The 19,889-nt window shown below is 48.5% G+C and overlaps 1 protein-coding gene across 3 annotated transcripts in view; it reads right to left on the bottom strand.

Moving 5' to 3' along the window:
- UBE4B (ubiquitination factor E4B) overlaps window positions 1-19,889 on the bottom strand; it is a 918,898-nt gene that overhangs the window by 387,590 nt on the left and 511,419 nt on the right. For all 3 annotated transcript variants that reach the window (XM_085609806.1, XM_085609805.1, XM_085609804.1), the window contains 2 exons: window positions 19,160-19,258; window positions 7,068-7,303 (listed from right to left, as the gene is read on the bottom strand). In XM_085609806.1, coding sequence (XP_085465932.1) covers window positions 7,068-7,303; window positions 19,160-19,258 — 335 coding nt within the window. The remainder of the gene's footprint in view (window positions 1-7,067; window positions 7,304-19,159; window positions 19,259-19,889) is intronic.

Here is a 19,889-nt window from a genome sequence, read left to right as displayed (position 1 = left end):
ACAACTCAGAAAAGCCCCCCCACACATGGAGATATGGGTCCAGAGCTTGCGGCCTCGAGAAGAGGTGGCGATGTAGGTAGAGGATACCAGGGCAACCGGCATGTAGACATAAATGTATAAAGATACAATTATGTAGAGACAGAACGAACCAGGAGCATGAACATGTATATATCAGACCATACCTAGAACAGTAAGGGCAGGTAGGAGCCGTTTTGGAAGAAGAGACCATGAAACCTCCAAAGGAGACGGATGACCATGGCGAAAGCAGATGGCACCAGGGAAAAACATAAAAACACCATACACCGGACCACCAAGCGACGCATGGAGCCCACATGATCTCCAAGCCCAGGTGAGATAAGCAAGGCTATATAATAGCGTACAAGTACCCCACATGGAGTATGCATAACCCAAACAACGGGGGGACACCTCTTAGGGCAAGCCAGGCCAAAAGAACGCAGTAACAAACCGAACCCGTGAACTGAGTTCCGAGCCGTATTGACATTACCGAGCCGAGCCACCGGCTGAATACCACAGTCAGAGGACACAGCAACCTGTGGAACACGGCCACAGAAGGTCAACAGGCAGCTGAAAGCAGATAAATGCATCCAAGGGATGCCAATAAAAGGGTACGCACCGTTGACCACATAAAAAAGAAGACGCAAGGCTCACTGCCCATGTTAAACACAGAGCACATCTAAAGGATGCAAAATGAAAAAAGTACCATCGAAGACAGGCCTAAAAGGGCCTAAGTGGGAGGACGAAAGCCCGCCAGGAGCCGGTGAACCGTCGACTCAGCATGAGCATCAAAGAGCAAAACCACATCAAAAGGTAAGTCAACCAGTCGCTTCCGGATATTTTCAGGGAAGATGCTATCTCGCAACCAAGCGTGACGCCTTAAGGCAACAGAACTCGCCATGGCTCGGCCCAAAGAATCCGCAGTATCTAAGGCTGAACTGATTGTGAATTCAGCAAGGTCGCAGCCATCCCGGATGAGGTGAAGGACATCAACGCGAGCCCCTTCAGAGGTGGCAGTATGCAAAGACTCTGCAGAGTCCCACAGGGCAGAGGTAGCCCGAGCCAAAACACACACTGTATTTAAGGACCGTAGGACAGCACTAGTGGATGCAAAGACGTTCCTACCCCATGACTCAAACCACGGGACTCCAGAGAGGGAGGAAGCGTTAGAGGGGGCAGAGAAGGTAAGGCAGTCTGCAACATGACCCCTGCGGATTAGGGTGCACAAAAAGACAGACTGGATCAAGTGGAGCTGGGCGGTGGCGGTGCAAAACTGAGCGAGCCACCGGGTCACCTGAAGCAGGTCGGACCCAGGTACCCAAGAGGGCATCATAAAGGGAAGCCTCAAAAGGCAAAAGCGGCTCCATATTTCCAGACCCACGGTGGAGGACCTCAAGCAAGTGGTCCACAGGCAAAGGTGTAGAGGGGGGGGGGTTGCATATTTAAAATACGGGTGGCCAAAGAGACCTCGGTAGCCCTCCGCGGAGGGGAAAACAGCTGACCCTCCCAAGACACTAAGGGTGCGCCCAATTCCCCATGGAAGGAAGCCCCATGGAAGAGTGAGGATCCTGACGGGGCTCCTGGGGAGACGTACAGCCTGCCGGATCAGGGAGCTCCTGAGGAGGCTCCACAAATTCCAAGGATGGCACTGGTAACACTAGCTCTGCTGACGCCGGGCGGGAGGGCGGCGCTGAACTCTCTCCAGAGGCCTCTATAGGAGAGTCCAGAACTCTGCGTCGACACGGTGCCGAAATGACGCGTGTCAGCACCGATTGTGCCTCGTCAGACACCGACTCGGCAGCATCCGGCGTCGAGCCGTCCAGCGCCAAAACTATGAGAAGCTCCCCCTCTGAAGGAGAGGGCGCCGGGGCTGGCAAGGCAAACTTCCGACGCCGCCCCATCCAGAAAAGGCTCCGATTTCAGAGAAAGGAGCGGAGGCGGAACCGAGGAGTTGAGCCTCCGGCGCCGGGACGGCACCGACCCAGGCTCCGGACAGGCAGCCGCCTGCCCAGAAGGCTGGGGTGTGCTCAAGTCAGGGCTATGAGCAATGGCAACTACCTGCTGCGCCACAGGGAGCCCCGCGTGGATATGTGGCGCGGCAGAGGTGCCGTGGGTTGAAGAGGGGGACCCAGCTGGGCCGCGCCCTAACGACACCACATCTCCGACGTTCCTGGAAGGCAAGGGCTCAATTGGCGCTGGGGGCAAATGGCGGGCGAGTCCGTCGGAGACCCCACTAGAAGCGGAGGTCCCGAGGATACCCCAGGAACGAGAGAGGACCCAAGGGAGGCCTGCACAGCCGTAGCATAGGCCTCCATTTGGGCCCGAGTCGCCCCCACACCCGGAAAGGGCAGACAGAGTGGAGGGCGACCGTCGGGAGCGCACGTCCGGAAAGTTCCCGGAACCAGTACCCCTGACAACAGAAGAAGGTGAGGTCGGTGACCTTGACTTACCAAGTGGAGAACGACGGCCCCGGACCCCAGAGGGCGATCGATGGCGGAGCCGATCAGTAGAGGGACCTGCAGTTGATGACGAGGCCGGGGGGTGAGACGACTCCGACCGGGACAGCCGTGCTTTATAAGGCGCTCCCGGCGAGACTTCGGTTTTAGACGCTGGCAGGCTTCACAGTCCGTGGAGTCATGGTGCTCGCCCAGAAACCACATACAAATAAGATGCGGGTCCGTCGCGGACATTTGCCGCGAACAGGAATTACAAGATTTAAAGCCCGAAGGCATCGCACTCTGTTCCCGACGCGAAGCTTCGAAAATGAGGCCAGAAGAGCTCACTCCGGATCCGCGTTGCACGCGGAAAAGAAGGAAACTGACGTCAGCGTGCCGGGATGGACTTATATGACCTCGCTTATGTCACATACATGGACGACGTCAGGGCTGGGTTGTGTGGCGCCGTGCCCCGGTGCGCGGAGGTGCTGCTGCAAAACTTTTCCAGATCCAGTCTCACACATAGGGATATTTTAAGTTATGGAATCTGCGGCTAGATGTCTCTATCAGATAGAGAACACCAGCAAATGCAGGAGGTCCGCCATAGTCTAGAGGTCGGAGACGACAGACTGGGGCGGACCTGCCTTCAACAGCCAGTTGTAGAGATAGGGGAAGACTGGGAACTCAGAACTCTGCAGATGAGCTGCAACCACCGCCATCACCTTGGTGCACACTTGAGGGGCGCTAGTGAGGCCAAAAGGGAGCACAGCAAACTGAAAGTGCTTTTGGTCCACTGTGAACCACAGGTAATACACGTGAGCAGGCAGGACAGGACTGTGGAAGTATGCGTCCTGCAGCTCCAACGCTACCATCCAGTCCCCTGGGTCCAGGACAGACTTGAGCGACCATGAGCATTTTGAACTTCTCAATTTTACAGAAAAAATTGAGAGGACGCAGATCAAGGATAGAACAAAGGTATCTGTGTGTCTTGGGTATCAGAAAGTAGCGGGAACAGCAACTATGACCTACTTCTGGTGTTGGCACCCTCTATATGGCTCTCTTGGCCAAAAGAGCCCTCACTTCCTGACGAAGCAAAGAAATATGGTCCTCCATCATCCTGTCGCACGCAGGTGGCATGAGTGGAGCAGCAGTCTCGAAGGGGAGGGAGTAGCCCCTCAGGACAATTTGCAGAATCTATCTGTTAGGGCTTCATTACAAGGAAGAAGCAGTTCTGAGGGGTGCACTCCCAGCTGGAGCACCTCTGTAAAGATGTTGGTCTTCAAGTCTTCAATCAATCAATCAATCAATCAATCAGCCATTTGTTAAGCGCACTACATACCCGCGAGGGTCTCAAGTTGCTGGGGGGGGGGGGGGGGGGGGGGGGGTTGTGGAGGGGCGCTACTGATTGAACAGCCAGGTCTTGAGTGTCCTCCTGAATGTCACCAGGGCTTGGGTCTGACGTAGGCTCAGTGGGAGGGTGTTCCATGTCTTGGCGGCGTGGTGGGAGAAGGATCTCCCGCCGGTGGTTGCTCTTCGGACATGCAGGACGGTGGCGAGTGAGGTCGGCGGTGTGGGATGTAGAAGGAAAGTCGTCTGTTGAGGTAGGCTGGGACGGTCTTGTGGAGTGCCTTGTGTGCGTGGATGATGAGCTTGAAGGATATCCTCTTGTTGACGGGGAGCCAGTGCAGGTTTCTCAGGTGGGGGTGATGTGGCCGTGGCGTGGTATGTCGAGAATCAGTTGTGCCGAGGATCAGTCGTGTCGAGGCATTTTGGGTCGTGCCGAGGATCAGTCGTGTCGAGGCATTTTGGATGCATTGTAGTCGTTTGATGAGCTTGGTCGGGGCTCCCGCGTAGAGGGCGTTTCCGTAGACGAGTCTGCTGCTGACGAGAGCCTGGGTGACTATCTTTCTTGTATCTGTCGGGATCCATCTGTAGATCTTGTGGAGCATGCGGAGGATGTTGAAGCAGGAGGAGGAGACGGCGTTGACTTGCTTGGTCATTGAGAGCGCTGAGTCGAGGATGATTCCCAGGCTGCGGGCGTGGTCGGTGGGTGTCGGGGCTGCCCCCAGTGCTGTCAGCCATCAAGAGTCGTCCCAGGCCGAAGGGTTGGAGCCGAAGATGAGGACCTCAGTCTTGCCAGAGTTCAGCTTCAGACGGCTGATCTTCATCCAGTCGACGACGGCCTTCATTCCTTCGTGGAGGTTGGCTTTGGCTGTGATGGGGTCCTTGGTAAGGAAGAGGATCAGTTGAGTGTCGTCGGCGTAGGAGATTATGTTGAGGTCGTGCTGTCGGGCGACGTCTGCGAGCGGGGCCATGTAAATGTTGAACAGTGATGAATTTAATAGTGTTATTTATTGTATTTTGTATGTGTATATGAATGTAAATGTTGTGTGTACTTTTATGATTTTAATTAATCGATTAAAGTGGATTGAACTGAACAGTGTCGGGCTGAGGGAAGATCCCTGGGGAACGCCGCAGATAATCTCGGAGGCTGCGGATCGGAATGGGGGGAGGCGGACGCTCTGGATTCTGCCGGAGAGGAAGGAGGTGGTCCATTCCAGAGCCTTGTCTCGGATCCCTGCAGCGTGGAGGCATGTGCGTAGTGTGCGGTGGCAGAAGGTGTCGAAGGCAGCGGAGAGGTCTAGGAGGATGAGTGCTGCGGTCTCACCGTTGTCCAGCAGGGTCCTGAAGTCATCGGTGGCGGCGATGAGGGTGGTCTCGGTGCTGTGGTTGCTGCGGGACCCTGACTGGGAAGGGTCTAGGATTCTGTTTTCTTCGAGGTATCGGGTTAGCGGTCTGTCGACGATCTTCTCGATGACCTTGGCCGGGAACGGGAGCAGAGAGATGGGCCGGAAGTTCTTGAGGTCTCTTGGGTCTGCCTTGGGTTTTTTGAGTAGGGCGTTTATTTCGGCGTGCTTCCAGCTCTCTGGGAAGGTCGGAGTCTCGAGGGAGAGGTTGAGGACGTTGCGCAGGTGGGGTGCGATGGAGCCTCATTTGAATTACTTCTCTTCCTCCATTGATTTAAGTGTTTTAAATGTGGAATTGTGGCAGCTACACTCGCATAACTCCATACGAGGTAAGGGAACTACATCCTTTCTCAGAGTCACTCCTCTGTTGCGCACAGGGAGACTAATAATGCCATGCAGCCAATGTTTTCCTGAAGTGTATCATATTTACACATGAATGCACAGTAAGGTTGATATTTTTTTGTACACAGGATTGCTCCTTCACAGTTGCTGCTCCCGATAGAGATATTTTTCTGTGTTTGTTGTCAATCGTTTTTCAGGAAGCAGGGGACAACCAATAATCTCTCGCTCACCAACTACTTTCTTCCTTTCCGTTAGTTTGCATAACGCTTAGTGTATGAAGTGTGCTTTTCTCGTATGTCGAAAATGCCGGGCAAGCATTTTCTGTCTAGGGCTTTGCTGTCAGATCCTTACCTGCACAGGGCTGAAGAGCATCAGTGAAGGCCCCTCAAAGCCTTCGTACACGTGTATCCCTGATGACCGAGATGCAAGCCTCTATCCCCCACCCTATCTATAACCTACCAGCCCTTCCAATCCTTTAATTCTCTGCATTTCCACAGTAGCTCCATTCATGCTTTTGGTGTCTGTTGTTTTGCTTCCGTGAACAGCAATGGGGTTTAAGGGTCTTAGCCCACCACCTCAAATGTCTGTCAGATTTCATCTGCCGAGACAAATGCAATTTTAGCCCTGTTCACTGCCCATTCGATGCAGGTTATGTGAAGTGTAGTCATCTCCTACGTGCTTGTCCAACTGTAGAGGTAGAGGCCCTGTCATGAGCGAGAGAAGTCCAGCCTTTCGGCTAGCTTTCCATCGGAATACTTTCGAGTCACCATAGCACTCAAGACTTAAGAAATTCAGTGGGCGACATTGCTGCCTTCTTAATTTGAGAATATTCCACCATCCTGCTGACCCACTGCTACCTGGATCTTTTTTAATATATATCAATGTAGTCTATACATATACTGCTGTGTAAACATTTAGCATCCATGATTCCCTACCTGATCATGGGAGATAATTTAAGCATGTAAATCTAGGAGTTTTCTAGAGGTGGAAAAGGAGATGCACTTCAGGTGAACCTGTAGTACGTGCATTGGGGGATATACACTGAATGAGGTTTTCATATTCTTTGACAAGTACAGTAAACACATTTGCATCCGAAGATTTGCAGTCTATATAACAGAGAGAACTGGGTCAACTAATTCATGTTATGTCAGCTTGTTCGGAGAAGTGATAAACCCTTCAACATTCTTACATTCCACCACTATTATTTGATCATTTTGAGTATTCATCCTGTAGACAGTTGGTTTATTTGTTAAACTCCAAAGTTGTCCCATATTGTGGTGAATTGGCAATAAACGTTGGCTTTATGAAGAACCAAGCCCTCAAAAGAGGAAAAAAGTAACAGTGGAAAAAACATAGCATGCAGGCATCAAGTACATAGGCAGACATTAATTAGCTTGCTGGGAGACAAAAGCATACTCAATGTTAGTCTAGCTGCAGCGTGCATCTTAATTATAAAGGTGAATATCAAGTTGTCAGCATGGCCAGCTCTCTCCACAAGCACACGCACCCCAATATCTACCCACCTCACCTGTATAAAACTTCATCAGTGAAGGAACCAGTAGCTTGGTAGAAAGTGGGTGGTTTTCAATCATCTCAAAGAATTTCTGTGTTCGAGGCTGTATGGAAGGATTTGTCACAAACATCACCTCCACCAGCTTGGCAACAAGGTAGGGATTTCGGATGTAATTTTGGTTGCAAAGTAGTACCACTAAAAATGTCACAATGTCCTGGGTGCAAGGCTCGAACAGGACTGGAGGGCAGTATCTATAGGAGCAAGGAAAGTAATGCAGATCAGCAAGGTGGCTGAAAGAACTGAGGTGAGTATACAGATGAAAATAGCAATGCTGCTAAACCACAGGTTTGGACCACTCGGTTCCGATCACAAAATTAAAACAAGAAATGAAAAATAAAAGAGAAGTATCTTTGATCTTTCCATGTGGGATGCAGTGGTCAATCCTTAGGCTTGCATATCACCAAATGTCATGTTTCACGGTTGTATAAACAAATTTAATAAGACTATGAATGTCGGGTACAAAGTGCTTCAGTACTGCAAACCACATGGAAAAGCTACTACAATATAACAATAGTTGGCAACTAAAGTATTCTACCCATATGTATAGCTTTAAGAAAATTGCAAACTGCTGGTTCTCTAGAAACTCTCAAATGTTTTGATGTTATAAGGTCATCTCCAGCTAATGTTTTTTTTTTAATCTTCAATTCATAAAAATATGGCACAAAGATAATATTTCGCTATACGCGGATGATATCCTGGTATATCTATCGTCCCCATATGCCTCCATCCGTAACCTTTTGAATATATTCACAAAACTTCGGCAAGTACTCCAGGTATGCCATCAATTGGTCCAAGTTGGTGAAGTTTGTCCTTTGGGGTCCTGTACCCCTACTCCCTCCGGGATGTGAGCTTGAGGTGGTCTCATGTGGTTTTCGATATTTAGGGGTCTATATGACACTGGATCCCCAACTCTATGATAGGAACCTAGCTGCTTCCCTGGATGGGCTGCGTAGGGATGTTAAGTACTGGAGATCCCTGCCGCTTTCTCTACTAGGTAGAGCTGCCCTGTTTAAAATGCTGTCTCTTCCGAGGTTTCTGTATATCCTCCAAAACTGCCCATATAAGGTCCCTGACTCCGATTTTAAAAGTATTGAAAGTGAGGTCTGAGTGTTATTATGGAACGGGGGAGCGCCCCATATCGCGTTGCAAAAACTTACTAAACGGTGGTATGAGGGGGGGGGGATAACGCTTCAGGACATACAACTTTACTACTGGGCCTCCCAGCTAGTGGCTATAAACCACTGGATGTACCGTTCTCCGGAGGACCCAGCATTTGTGCTGGATAGATGTCAGATGGGTAGAGAGTGGTGTCTGGGAGCTTGATACACGAAGGTTCGGAGGGGAAGGTAACTGGGCCCTACCGCACAGATGGTCGGAATTTGGCATCAGGTCACCAAATGGTTGGGATGGTCCGGGGTGTTGACCCAGGACACACCCCTATGGTCTACTCAAAAACTCGGGCTCCTAAGTTATCAACCAGGCTTTGACAATTGGGACACAACTGGAATTTCCACCATAGGTCACTTATTCAAAAAGGGTAAAATTCTTACATTTAGGGAACAACAGACATACGAATTGTCCCCGAGGGAGATATTCCGATACCTGCAAATCCACCATGGACTCAAGACGGCACTCCCAGATCTCAGTAACATACCAGAGTCGTCCCCCCTCGAGGATCAGCTGCTCTCAGAGCCTCTTCTAGCTAAAGCCATATCACTAACATATTGGAAACTCTGTAACAACCTACCGGACTCCTTCCAGGCTCTGCGAGACAGGTGGCAGGCCGATATTGGGCAAATTGAGGGAGGCTGCCATTACCCTTCGCTTTCGATTAATCCAACTAAAAATTCTTCACAGAACGTACTTTACAGGGTTAACCTTAGTGAACATAGGAACTAGCAAAGTGCTTTATGTCAGCGGGGCTGTCAGTTAGAGGCAACCTTCTATCATACAATATGGGAGTGTCCGATCCTCCACCATATATGGGATGAGGCAATGACACATGCAGGATGCAATAGTGAAACCGATTACACTCACACCTCCGCTGGGGCTTCTGAACATTTGAGAAGCGACTGATCGATCTCAAGGAGGTGGAACAGGAATTTGCAACGCTAGGGTACAATTTAGTTAAAAGGGCGATAGCAATGAAATGGGGGGCAGCGGACAGACCATCAACTAGGGGCTGGGCGGCCGAAATGGATAAATGCATGATTGGAGAAAAAGAGTTGTTTAAATCCAGAGGCAGCCCTAAAAAAAGGGGATAAAAAATGGGCTGGGTGGAATACGCATAGAGGTGACGTATGTATATCCCCCACTGTTGAAATGGAAATGTTAAGACACCATGGTCATTTATCTGATTCGTTAGACTGAGTGATTGTAAACAGTTATGTTAGGGCCGCAAGATACAGCATATCTGCAAAATATGTATAATGATGCTTTGTGATTCTTTGAAGTTTGAATTTAATAAAAACAAACTTTTTTTTTTAAAATCATAAAATATTTCTCCCAGTCTCAAGAGTTTTAAATTGTGATATTTAGATTAGTTTTTGATATGTAAAACATGATCTCATGTTCTGTAGATTTATTCTGTGCCGGTGCAATGGGTATTTTATTGCTTTGTGTTCAACTTTAATGAGAATCGAGGTGTCCTGTGGATATGTTAAAGTGGAATGTTGACGTTTCCTTCAGTGTTGGACATTATCACTGAAGGACAGTGAGTTATCAGAAACGGACTCCCTTTCTAGGAAACTGGGCCTCTTTGTTTGAAAATGGAAGGCCCCGAGTAGTCCTTTAAACTCATTCTATTTGTCATCGTTCAAGGATCAATTAAAAAAGAACCACATAGTATAAGTCCTCAGAAGAAAATGGGTCCATAGGATCAAAAATATTTGGTGCCTAACCGCTCAGTGCCAATTGCACAAATTCTTAGGGTGCTAAAGGTTGGAATCAATTCACTGAGCTGAAGAAATGTTCCTCAGCTGTAGCAACATTTGTTCAGTGTTGGTATCCTTCATGGAGTTACTTGCGTACATGTTTCTCTGTCGTGGAGGTGGGTGTGCCACTGCCACAATAACCTTTTTAACAGTAGGAATAATTGAAAACCAGTATAAGCAATGCCATCTGGGGTGACTTCACTGAACTCCAATCTCGTCAGTGGGTTCCATTCTTAGAATTTCTATTGCACTGCTGTAAAATCATATTCATAAGTAGAGCCTCTGATCAGGGAGGAGGGAGGGACAAGCAGTCAAATGGACCCTTAAGGAGGCATAGTTGAGGCCTGATCGACACAGTTGTACCAGAAAAGGAAAACCCTGATGTGGCAGTGGTAGAAAAGGCTTGTAACAGAATAACTCTGCAATCTTGCAGAATGGTTAATTATGCAAACTCCAGATCTTCATGAACTAGGCCGATAAGCTCAGTAGGAGATACTGGATTGTGGTGCAACATTTACCTGTTCTCCCTCAAGATAAGATCTTGGCACACATTAAGACAAACAGGTGGAGCTTCTGAGAAATGAACTAGATCTGTCTACCAACACTGCAGAGTCTAAGCTGGGTATATGAGGATTAATTGTCAAGGTTCTGTCTTGACTTTGTCAAGAACTTTCTTGAGTGTAGGAAGCTGGCTCTGCATATACTATACCAACATGAGGTATAGTGTGCAAAGAGTCCAGTGGAACCCCAAAGGTAGACAGAGGTAAAGGTAGATAGCACCTTACTCTCCATTTGTGGTAGTGTGGGCGAGCGGTAAGGCTTTATCAGGAGGTAGTGTTTAGGATTTGTTGTACACACTCAGGCAGGAAATGATGTCACACAATCAGATTGATCTCAGACCAATTTGTTTGTATAAAAAAAGTTATTTAGTTATTTTATTTCTAGAACCAAGCCAAGCCTGGTGCAGATAAGTGAAATAATTTGCAAAATCGTATGCAGTGGTTTACAGTTGAATGCAGGTTCAAATGCAGTTGGCTGAATTACAGGCAAGTCAACAGTTTGAAATTATTATTTAGTTACTTTATAGGTTACTGTGCACATTACCTTTTAAGATACTTTTGCTAATCAGTGTGATGTGCCTAGATATCACACTGAGACATTTCCTTGACAAAAGGTAAGTAATTCACTTTTAGAACATTTGCAGTTTTTCAATGTTTCATACAAACCAACTCCACACTTAGAAGAATTTTCAAGGCAAAACAGTCAATGCAATCCTATGGAAGAAAATGAAGTACACGGTCTGCAGGTAAGTACTTGTTTGTGGGAGTTGGTATTCTGGGGTTAGAACCCGGGTTCCCCCAGGGTCGAGGATGCACCTTCAGAACACCCTCAGCGGCACTTGGGCGGCCGGGTGCGGAGTGTGAGGCCCAATGTTATCCAACGGGCGATAGGAGGTCCCGGTTGGTAGCTGCTCACGAGAGGGCCTCAAGGTTGTGGGAGCAAAGCTCCTGGTTTTAGGCTCAGAACAAAAAGGGATCCGAGTTAGCACCCATGGTACACCCGCAGCGGCAGCTGGGTGCAGGGTGCTGTTTTGGCGTCTGGTGCCCTGTTATCAATGGGAGTTGCAGGTTTTGGATTTTGGCTGCAGGTTCGGTCCAGGAAGACTTCCGGGTGGAACCAACAGCTGGTAAATTAGAGGGCTCGGGACGTAGGTGCACCTAGGGTTCTCTTCTCCCGGGCACAGAGCGGCTGGATACAGGAGGGGGGGTGGGGGGGGGGGGGGGGGTCTTTTGATAAGTTGGCAGGGTATGCTCAGACGTGAGTCCCTTGCTCACTTTGCCACTGGATTCAAGCAAGCCTGGCTGAAGACGGCTGAAATGCCAGAAACCGGTCCTAGGAAGCTTATTTCCGGTCCAGGGAAGGCATGGCTTTGCAGTTCGGGCTGGAGTGTTCCCATGAGGCACAGGGTCAGACTGATTTGCATATGGCCATGTCTGAACTGGGGTGGCAGAGTGGGCTAAAGAACGGTGTTGGATCAAACCCAGATCTGTTGACTGGGTGTGAGTGTTTGATTGGTTCTGATGCTCCGTCCATCACCACTCCCTTTTGTACTGCTTTGTTTGCCATAAGTTGGCAGGGTATGCTCAGACGTGAGTCCCTTGCTCACTTTGCCACTGGATTCAAGCAAGCCTGGCTGAAGACGGCTGAAATGCCAGAAACCGGTCCTAGGAAGCTTGTTTCCGGTCCAGGGAAGGCATGGCTTGGCAGTTCGGGCTGGACTGTTCCCATGAGGCACAGGGTCAGACTGATTTGCATATGGCCATGTCTGAACTGGGGTGGCAGAGTGGGCTAAAGAACGGTGATGGATCAAACCCAGATCTGTTGACTGGGTGTGAGTGTTTGATTGGTTCTGATGCTCCGTCCATCACCACCCCTTTTGTACTGCTTTGTTTGCCATAAGTTGGCAGGGTATGCTCAGACGTGAGTCCCTTGCTCACTTTGCCACTGGATTCAAGCAAGCCTGGCTGAAGACGGCTGAAATGCCAGAAACCGGTCCTAGGAAGCTTGTTTCCGGTCCAGGGAAGGCATGGCTTGGCAGTTCGGGCTGGACTGTTCCCATGAGGCACAGGGTCAGACTGATTTGCATATGGCCATGTCTGAACTGGGGTGGCAGAGTGGGCTAAAGAACGGTGATGGATCAAACCCAGATCTGTTGACTGGGTGTGAGTGTTTGATTGGTTCTGATGCTCCGTCCATCACCACCCCCTTTTGTCCCCCTTTTGTACTGCTTTGATAAGGATTTCACCTTACCGTGCCACTTGCGGTGGGGGGGAGGCTCCGTGCAGAGGCTACAGGCGACGTTGGGGAGTCCTGGAGGGGTGAACCCACGTCGATCCGGACACTGGAGGACCTTGCTGGGACGGGTGGGTCACCCGGATTCGTGCCGTAGGCGTTGGGTGCAGTGGTGGTTCCAGGGGTCCATTTTCTTTGTCCTCAGCAGGCTCATAGTCTGTCTAGGAAGTTTCTTTTGAACAGAGCTACTGTTCACAGGAGATCTGGTCTTTGATGAAGGCAGACCCTCCTCCCAGAGGCTCTGGAGGTCGCTAGCTGCAGGACAAGGCAGCTTTCGAAACCGGATGTTGGGAAACTGCAGATGGGCCGGTAGGGCTGGGGCCAAATGAGTTCTTTTCTGCAGTCTCCTCTGCAAAGCGTCTTCTTTCGTCATTCTTCTTAGGTTGCGGAAATCGGTCTTCTTGGTTCAGGGCTGCCCCCTAAATACTGTATTTAGGGGACGTTTTAGGGGTCTCGAGGTCAGTAGCAAATGGGCTACTGACCTTAGGGTAACTACACCCTTGGTGTGCTCACCCCACGTGGGGGAGTGGGCACAATACCTAATCCTGATTGGAGAGTGTCTGCCATCAGCAAGATGGCGTGCACTGAAGAGTGGGCTTCACCTCTCCTCCCCACCTGAGGGATGGGGTTGGCAGACGTGGGCACACCTTCTGGGTTGTGTTAATTGTTCCCGGCTGTCTTCCTGCTGAAAAGGAAGGGAGATCGGAAGGGGGCCTGCTCCTGACAGTAGGAGAGGCTGGGGGCCGTGTTACAAATGGCAGCAAGGCCTTTGAAGCTTCCCTGCCACAGATGGCTCTTCCTGACCTGACCTGGCGGAGGTGTGAACACCTCCGCCAAGGAAAGGCTTTGTTTCTGGTCTCAGGGAGCATAGGCTTCCACCCCAGGGGTCCAGAAACATGTCTCCTTGTGACAGGCTGATGTTTATCAGTCAGGGAACCCACCAAAGGCTGGTCGTTTTTCAGGGGGCATCTCCAAGATAATATAATAAATCCCACACTTGCATCAGTGATACCAAACTTGCCAGTATTCAGTAAAGCCATTATGGTGCTGTGGAGTACGTAATGACAAACTCCCACACCATATACTCGTTATGGCTTTACTGCACTTACAATGTCTAAGAATGGACTTAAATACTGTAGGGAAGAGGTCTTCAATCTTTCTGATGCCGCGACCCCCCTGTCAAAAACTTTTAGGCGTAAGGACAACCTCCTGATGAAGATCTCTAGAACTTGAGCCTCCTCATTATTCCTAACTATCGACAACCATAAACGCCTCTAATTACCACAGCAAATCATTTATACATTGGGGAAATAAATTAAACTGTATTTAGCAAACCAAAGGTGAGTGGTTGGGGGTGTGGTCAAAGGTGTGGCTAAAAACAAAGGGCCTCATTTATGAGGCACTGACGTAGGGCAGAGCTGCAAGTCTTCTTGCAGCGCTGCCTTACGCCAATGTGAAAGGGCAGGAATGCACCTTATTTATGAAATTTCCCCCTATGTTGGCACACAAATTGCTGCCTAGCACCAACATGGGCTGGATGGTTTTTGTGCAGGAAGGAGCACCTTCCTGCACAAAAACAATCCTGAGAGGGGTTTTCCTCTTTCCATGTGTGCTGCAGAATGCAGCACACATGGACAGAGGAAAAAACGAGGAGAAATTAAAACATTTCCCCTCGTTATGCCTGCTGTGTAGAGGCGTAAGATTTGGCACTGCCCTAGGTTTACATGATTTTGTAAATCTGGGGCAGCGTCAAAATCCATGGGTGTTGTGTGGGAACACCCACCGCAACTCCTATGGAATGCCTACTTGACATAGAGTAAGGCAACGCAGCGACTTGCGCTGTTTTCTCTTACTCCATATCTATGAGGCCATGCAGAGCCACTCATGGTGACTTTGCCTCACCTCATAGATATGATTGAGATGCGTGTGCCGCCGAAGCTCAAAAAATTGACGCTTCAGTGGCGCAAGCCTCTCATAAATCAGCCCCAAAATATTTTGCTCCTTTTTAGGTCTTTCACCATCAGGTAGCTACATATAAAATAATGGGTAGCTTAAATGAAAAATACATTTTAAAAGTGGTTACTCAGTGGGAAATGCACTATACAGTACATTATATAACCTCTATTATGTAATGCACTGCATAGGTCTGTGTGTAACCAGAGAGCCACAGAATTAAAATTGGTTGGTGCAGTGGAAAATAGCGAATTGGGTATTTTTTGTGCTTTGAGGTCACAGCCTGTAACAGAAAGCACTGTGAATAATGTGCAAGTCATTATTTTATACTTGCTTCCAAAATGTAGATTAGTATATTATCTGACTAAGTATTGCATTTATTTTTGCATAACTGTCCCTTCAGCACCTTTTCAGGGGTACTAAGCACTGTGTAAATTCAAGCACACACTTTACAGCCCAGTTGCTAACCACCTCACAAAAAACACATCTTTGCCATCACAATGCTTTAAGTGATTCGAGCAATTAAAGCCAGAACCACTCCCAAGCATCCTTTACATTTGCAGATTAATTCCTAGGGTACATTTGCACTTCATTCAGGCAAGCAGGCACCCTGGCATGAAGGCTGAAGGATTGTTTTACCGGTCTGCTGGGCCTCTTAGTTTTACAGCACATGAGACTCAATTCATGTCAGCTGAAGCATTTTAACAAGAGAGGTTGTGTTTGTCCAAAGCACGTTTTGCATTCCAGGCAGAAGTTAGGCCTGGAAATGCGCGACCCCCTTCCCAGGACTCCAGGCCCCCCATGGGGGTCGCGCCCCACAGATTGAAGACCTTTGCTGTAGGGGGACAGGCAGGGCTCGTGCACCTGTACCGTCACCAGTGGCATAGTGCACGCAATTAGAGGGGTGGATGATCTATGCCATAGGCAGTGGGTTGTAGGCATGGCAAACAGGGATGTGTGCCATGTCGACTCTTCACTTTTCTCTGCACCAAATACATGTAGACTGCAATGGATGTGTGTGTGTGTGTGTGTGTGTGTGTGTGTGTGGTGTGTGTGGTGTGTGTGGTGTGTGTGGTGTGTGTGGTGTGTGTGGTGTGTGGGGGGGGCGTGTGGTGTGTGGGGGGGGCGTGTGGTGTGTGGGGGGGGCGTGTGGTGTGTGGGGGGGGCGTGTGGTGTGTGGGGGGGGCGTGTGGTGTGTGTGGGGGGCGTGTGGTGTGTGGGGGGGGCGTGTGGGGGTGGGGGGTGTGGGGGGTGTGGGGGGTGTGGTGTGTGTGGGGGGTGTGTGGTGTGTGTGGGGGGGTGGTGTGTGTGTGGGGGTGTGGGGGGTAAATATATATATATATATATATATATATATATATATATATATATATATATATATATATATATATATATATATATATTAAAGTTACAGGGCCTCTAAGGGTGGGACAATAAGTGCTGCAGCCTTTAGAGGCCTTCCCTGGCCACAGTGCCCTTGGTACCCAGGGTACCTTTTACAAGGGACTGACAGGTGGCCAGAGAGGTGCACATTGGGGGTACGAGGTACAGTGTTGGGAAAGAACACAGGCCCAGGGAAACTCAGTGGCAGGGACCAAGGGCACAATAAGTCAAAGTGCATTAGTAGTCTAGCAAAATGGGGGGGGGGGGGTTACTGCAATAGAAACCCAGTTTCCTAGAATGAACCCCAATGGAATTCCAGTGCAGGGCTGTTAATCTCAATCATGCGGGCAGGGGGAAAGCAGCCTCATTGGAGGGCTCAATGGAATTCCAGTGCAGGGCTGTTAATCTCAATCATGCGGGCAGGGGGAAAGCAGCCTCATTGGAGGGCTTCCAATGCCAGCATAGATGCCCCGTGCCAGGAGATCTGGGATAGCGAGATCAATAGATACACATGGTTGGAGGGGAAGGGGCAACCCCTAACTGTACGGAAGCTTACATTGTACTCTGTGTTTCAGAGGCAAAGGAACCATACTGTTGGGCAGCAACGAGAACTGTGGCACGATACTGCACATACTGAACCTGCAATTGGGCATCTCCATGCTGATGGATATCTACTGGCAATGAAGTGATCTTGCCTACACCCAGCTCGTCCCTGGATGGTGGGGTCTTTGCACCCTCATGACCGTACACACCCCAACCGTGGTCATCGCTGGAGAAGATCTGTCCTAGTTGTCTCAACATCCGTTACAGAAGAAAACAACTCTGTTTAATCAGGCTCGAAGGAGTAGAATGGATGATTATTTTGTCTGGGCTCAGTACAAGGACATTCTAGAAGAACTCTGACTGTTCACAGATACTTAAGTAAAATGCCAGAGGGTTAAACCCTACTTCACCTTGCAAACAAAAGGCAATTCCCGCTAGCTACAAATAACCAGATGGGAACTGTTGCGAACGATCAATATATGGTGATGCAATCTTTACATGTTCCACTTGATGATCGCTATGGTGGGTGGGGTGTGCGCCAAGATAGGTGCTTCCTGTTGTAGTTATCCACAGTAACTATATGAACAATGGGACATTAGCCTGTGTCATCCATTATCATATTACCGGAGCAGGACTGGTTGCACAGCATCTTTTGGGGATCCCCTTATGGGAGTCCAAGCTACTGGCATCCGTGATGCCTATTCTCCTTGCTGTGCTTCTCTTGTGTGGTTTCCTACAAGGGAGGGTTCTTGCTGTAAAGGGTCAGTCCTCAATTTGGGTAGTATGCACTTAGTTAGGGAAAAAGCAATACACACACACACACACACACACACACACACACACACACACACACACACACACACACACACACACACACACACACACACACACACACACACACACACACACACACACACACACACACACACACACACACACACACACACACACACACACACACACACACACACACACACACACACACACACACACACACACACACACACACACACACACACACACACACACACACACACACACACACACACACACACACACACACACACACACACACACACACACACACACACACACACACACACACACACACACACACACACACACACACACACACACACACACACACACACACACACACACACACACACACACACACACACACACACACACACACACACACACACACACACACGAATTCAAAATTACTCACATCATTGCTGTCTGATTCACCCAAGGTGACCTCCACATCAACCCCAAGATGTATGGTCAGGTAGGTCCTGCAACCCATGCCCAAAAGGTAAACAGTCACATGTGGGGGTCCCCCATAAATTACAGGCAAAAACGCACCCAGGGAAAACCCTGATAGATTCCTCAGATGGATAGTTGCACCACAAACAAGTCTGAGGTCATTGGCCCCAGTAAAACCAGTTTGGCCAAAGGCTCACATTCTCCAGAAATACCACAAAGCTAGGTCCACATTTAGATAGGTACACTCAACCAATCAGCACACAGCATGCACACCACACATACTGATCAAGCGCTCCTCACACTGGATATCTGGACACACACACACAGGTCCACATTAGTTTTCCCCGAGTTAGAGATCCATCAGATGTGCATGTGATTGATTTATACCCAAGATACTCTTTTGAAATGTAGAGAAAATTTTATTGTACCTCAAACTGCATAAATTGACGGTCAAAACTTTGTACATCGAGAGATTTTTGCAGATGCATTCTGTCCAGGCTCTCACGGCCGCAGCTTTTAATTAAACCAACCAATTCCTGTTTTGCCAAATGCCTTGTCTTATTTGTTTAAGGTTAATTCATATCCGAGCAACAGTGACATTTTCTGCACAGTGTGGAAAGGTAATATAGAGAATGTTTGTTAAAGTATGGTCTCTAAGAGACGAGGGGCAGCTTCAGATCAGCGTGTGTTGGTAGCGAAAGAAAGGATCTGATGTCAGCTCACATGGGTAGTGACTATATAGGGCCCAGAGTTTCACTTCTGGAATGGAGTGACATTGCTGCAAAGCCACTTGGAGCAACCTGTCAGCATACAGGAGTACTGCTTGAGATCTTCCGGATCCAGTTTGACACCTTCGGGAATATTCAAAGGGCGAGGACTCAGCGGTTAGAAGTCTATATCAGAATGTATATTTAGTGGATATCCTGAAAATGTGGTGTGAAGTTGACTCTCTTGGTCTGATGATGAACAGCCCACCATAACAAATACATATACCATAACCAAATTAAAAATATAACAAACATGCAAGAAGAGCATATGTAAAATCACTTGTAACAGTCACACTGGCAATATAAGAAAAGGCACTGTAAGTAAAATTAAGGTGTTGTCACTTACTGCACTATAAAAAATAAAAACTCTGCTACATCTTCCACGTAAAACTCTGGAAGTGCAGCAAATAGCTTTGGAACCTCTGGGTGTAAAGGCAGTGTTATACTGTGAAGAGAGAAAAGAATAAAATGTAAGGCAATGTGTGACAATAGAGGGAACAGCACACTGGACTCAACAGGCTCAGTGAAAGGATAACAATCAGTCAAATAAACTAAGACAATAGAGACAAAAATCAAGAAAAAAAAATGATGAATGAAATCAGAAAGGCCATGGCGTGATTAGAGAAAGGATTCTGTGAATACAAGAAAAATTGCAGTCTCTCTCTGAACAAGGACGCACTCTTTGATATAGTACATTTCAAACTCTTCAAGAAAAATACTAATTTTCGTATTTTAGTCACTATCAAGCTGCAAGTATAATGGCATGTGTGACCTCAAAGCCCAAAGTATTGATTAATTTCAGGATTCCGGGTAGGATTAATCAAAGAACAACAATACCAACACACTCCTTAGTTGATAATGGTACTCTCTTTGGAGATCCCTGGCACAAGATATTTACATACCATGTGTATTTGTAAAGAGCACGTTCACCGCAAAGGTTATCTTGGTACTGAATAACAGATATTTATTATCACCACACTCAATGGTACTCATTTTATCGACCTCAGAAGGATGAAAGGCTGAGTGGACCGGCCGGTATTTGAGCCTGTGATCACAAGGTCAAACACAGGCCCCCA

The sequence above is a fragment of the Triturus cristatus genome, chromosome 1_2 (assembly GCF_964204655.1).
Source record: "Triturus cristatus chromosome 1_2, aTriCri1.1, whole genome shotgun sequence".
Taxonomy (NCBI): Eukaryota; Metazoa; Chordata; class Amphibia; order Caudata; family Salamandridae; genus Triturus; species Triturus cristatus.
Note: the sequence above shows the minus strand (reverse complement) of the source record. Positions and strands in the feature narration are given on the sequence as shown.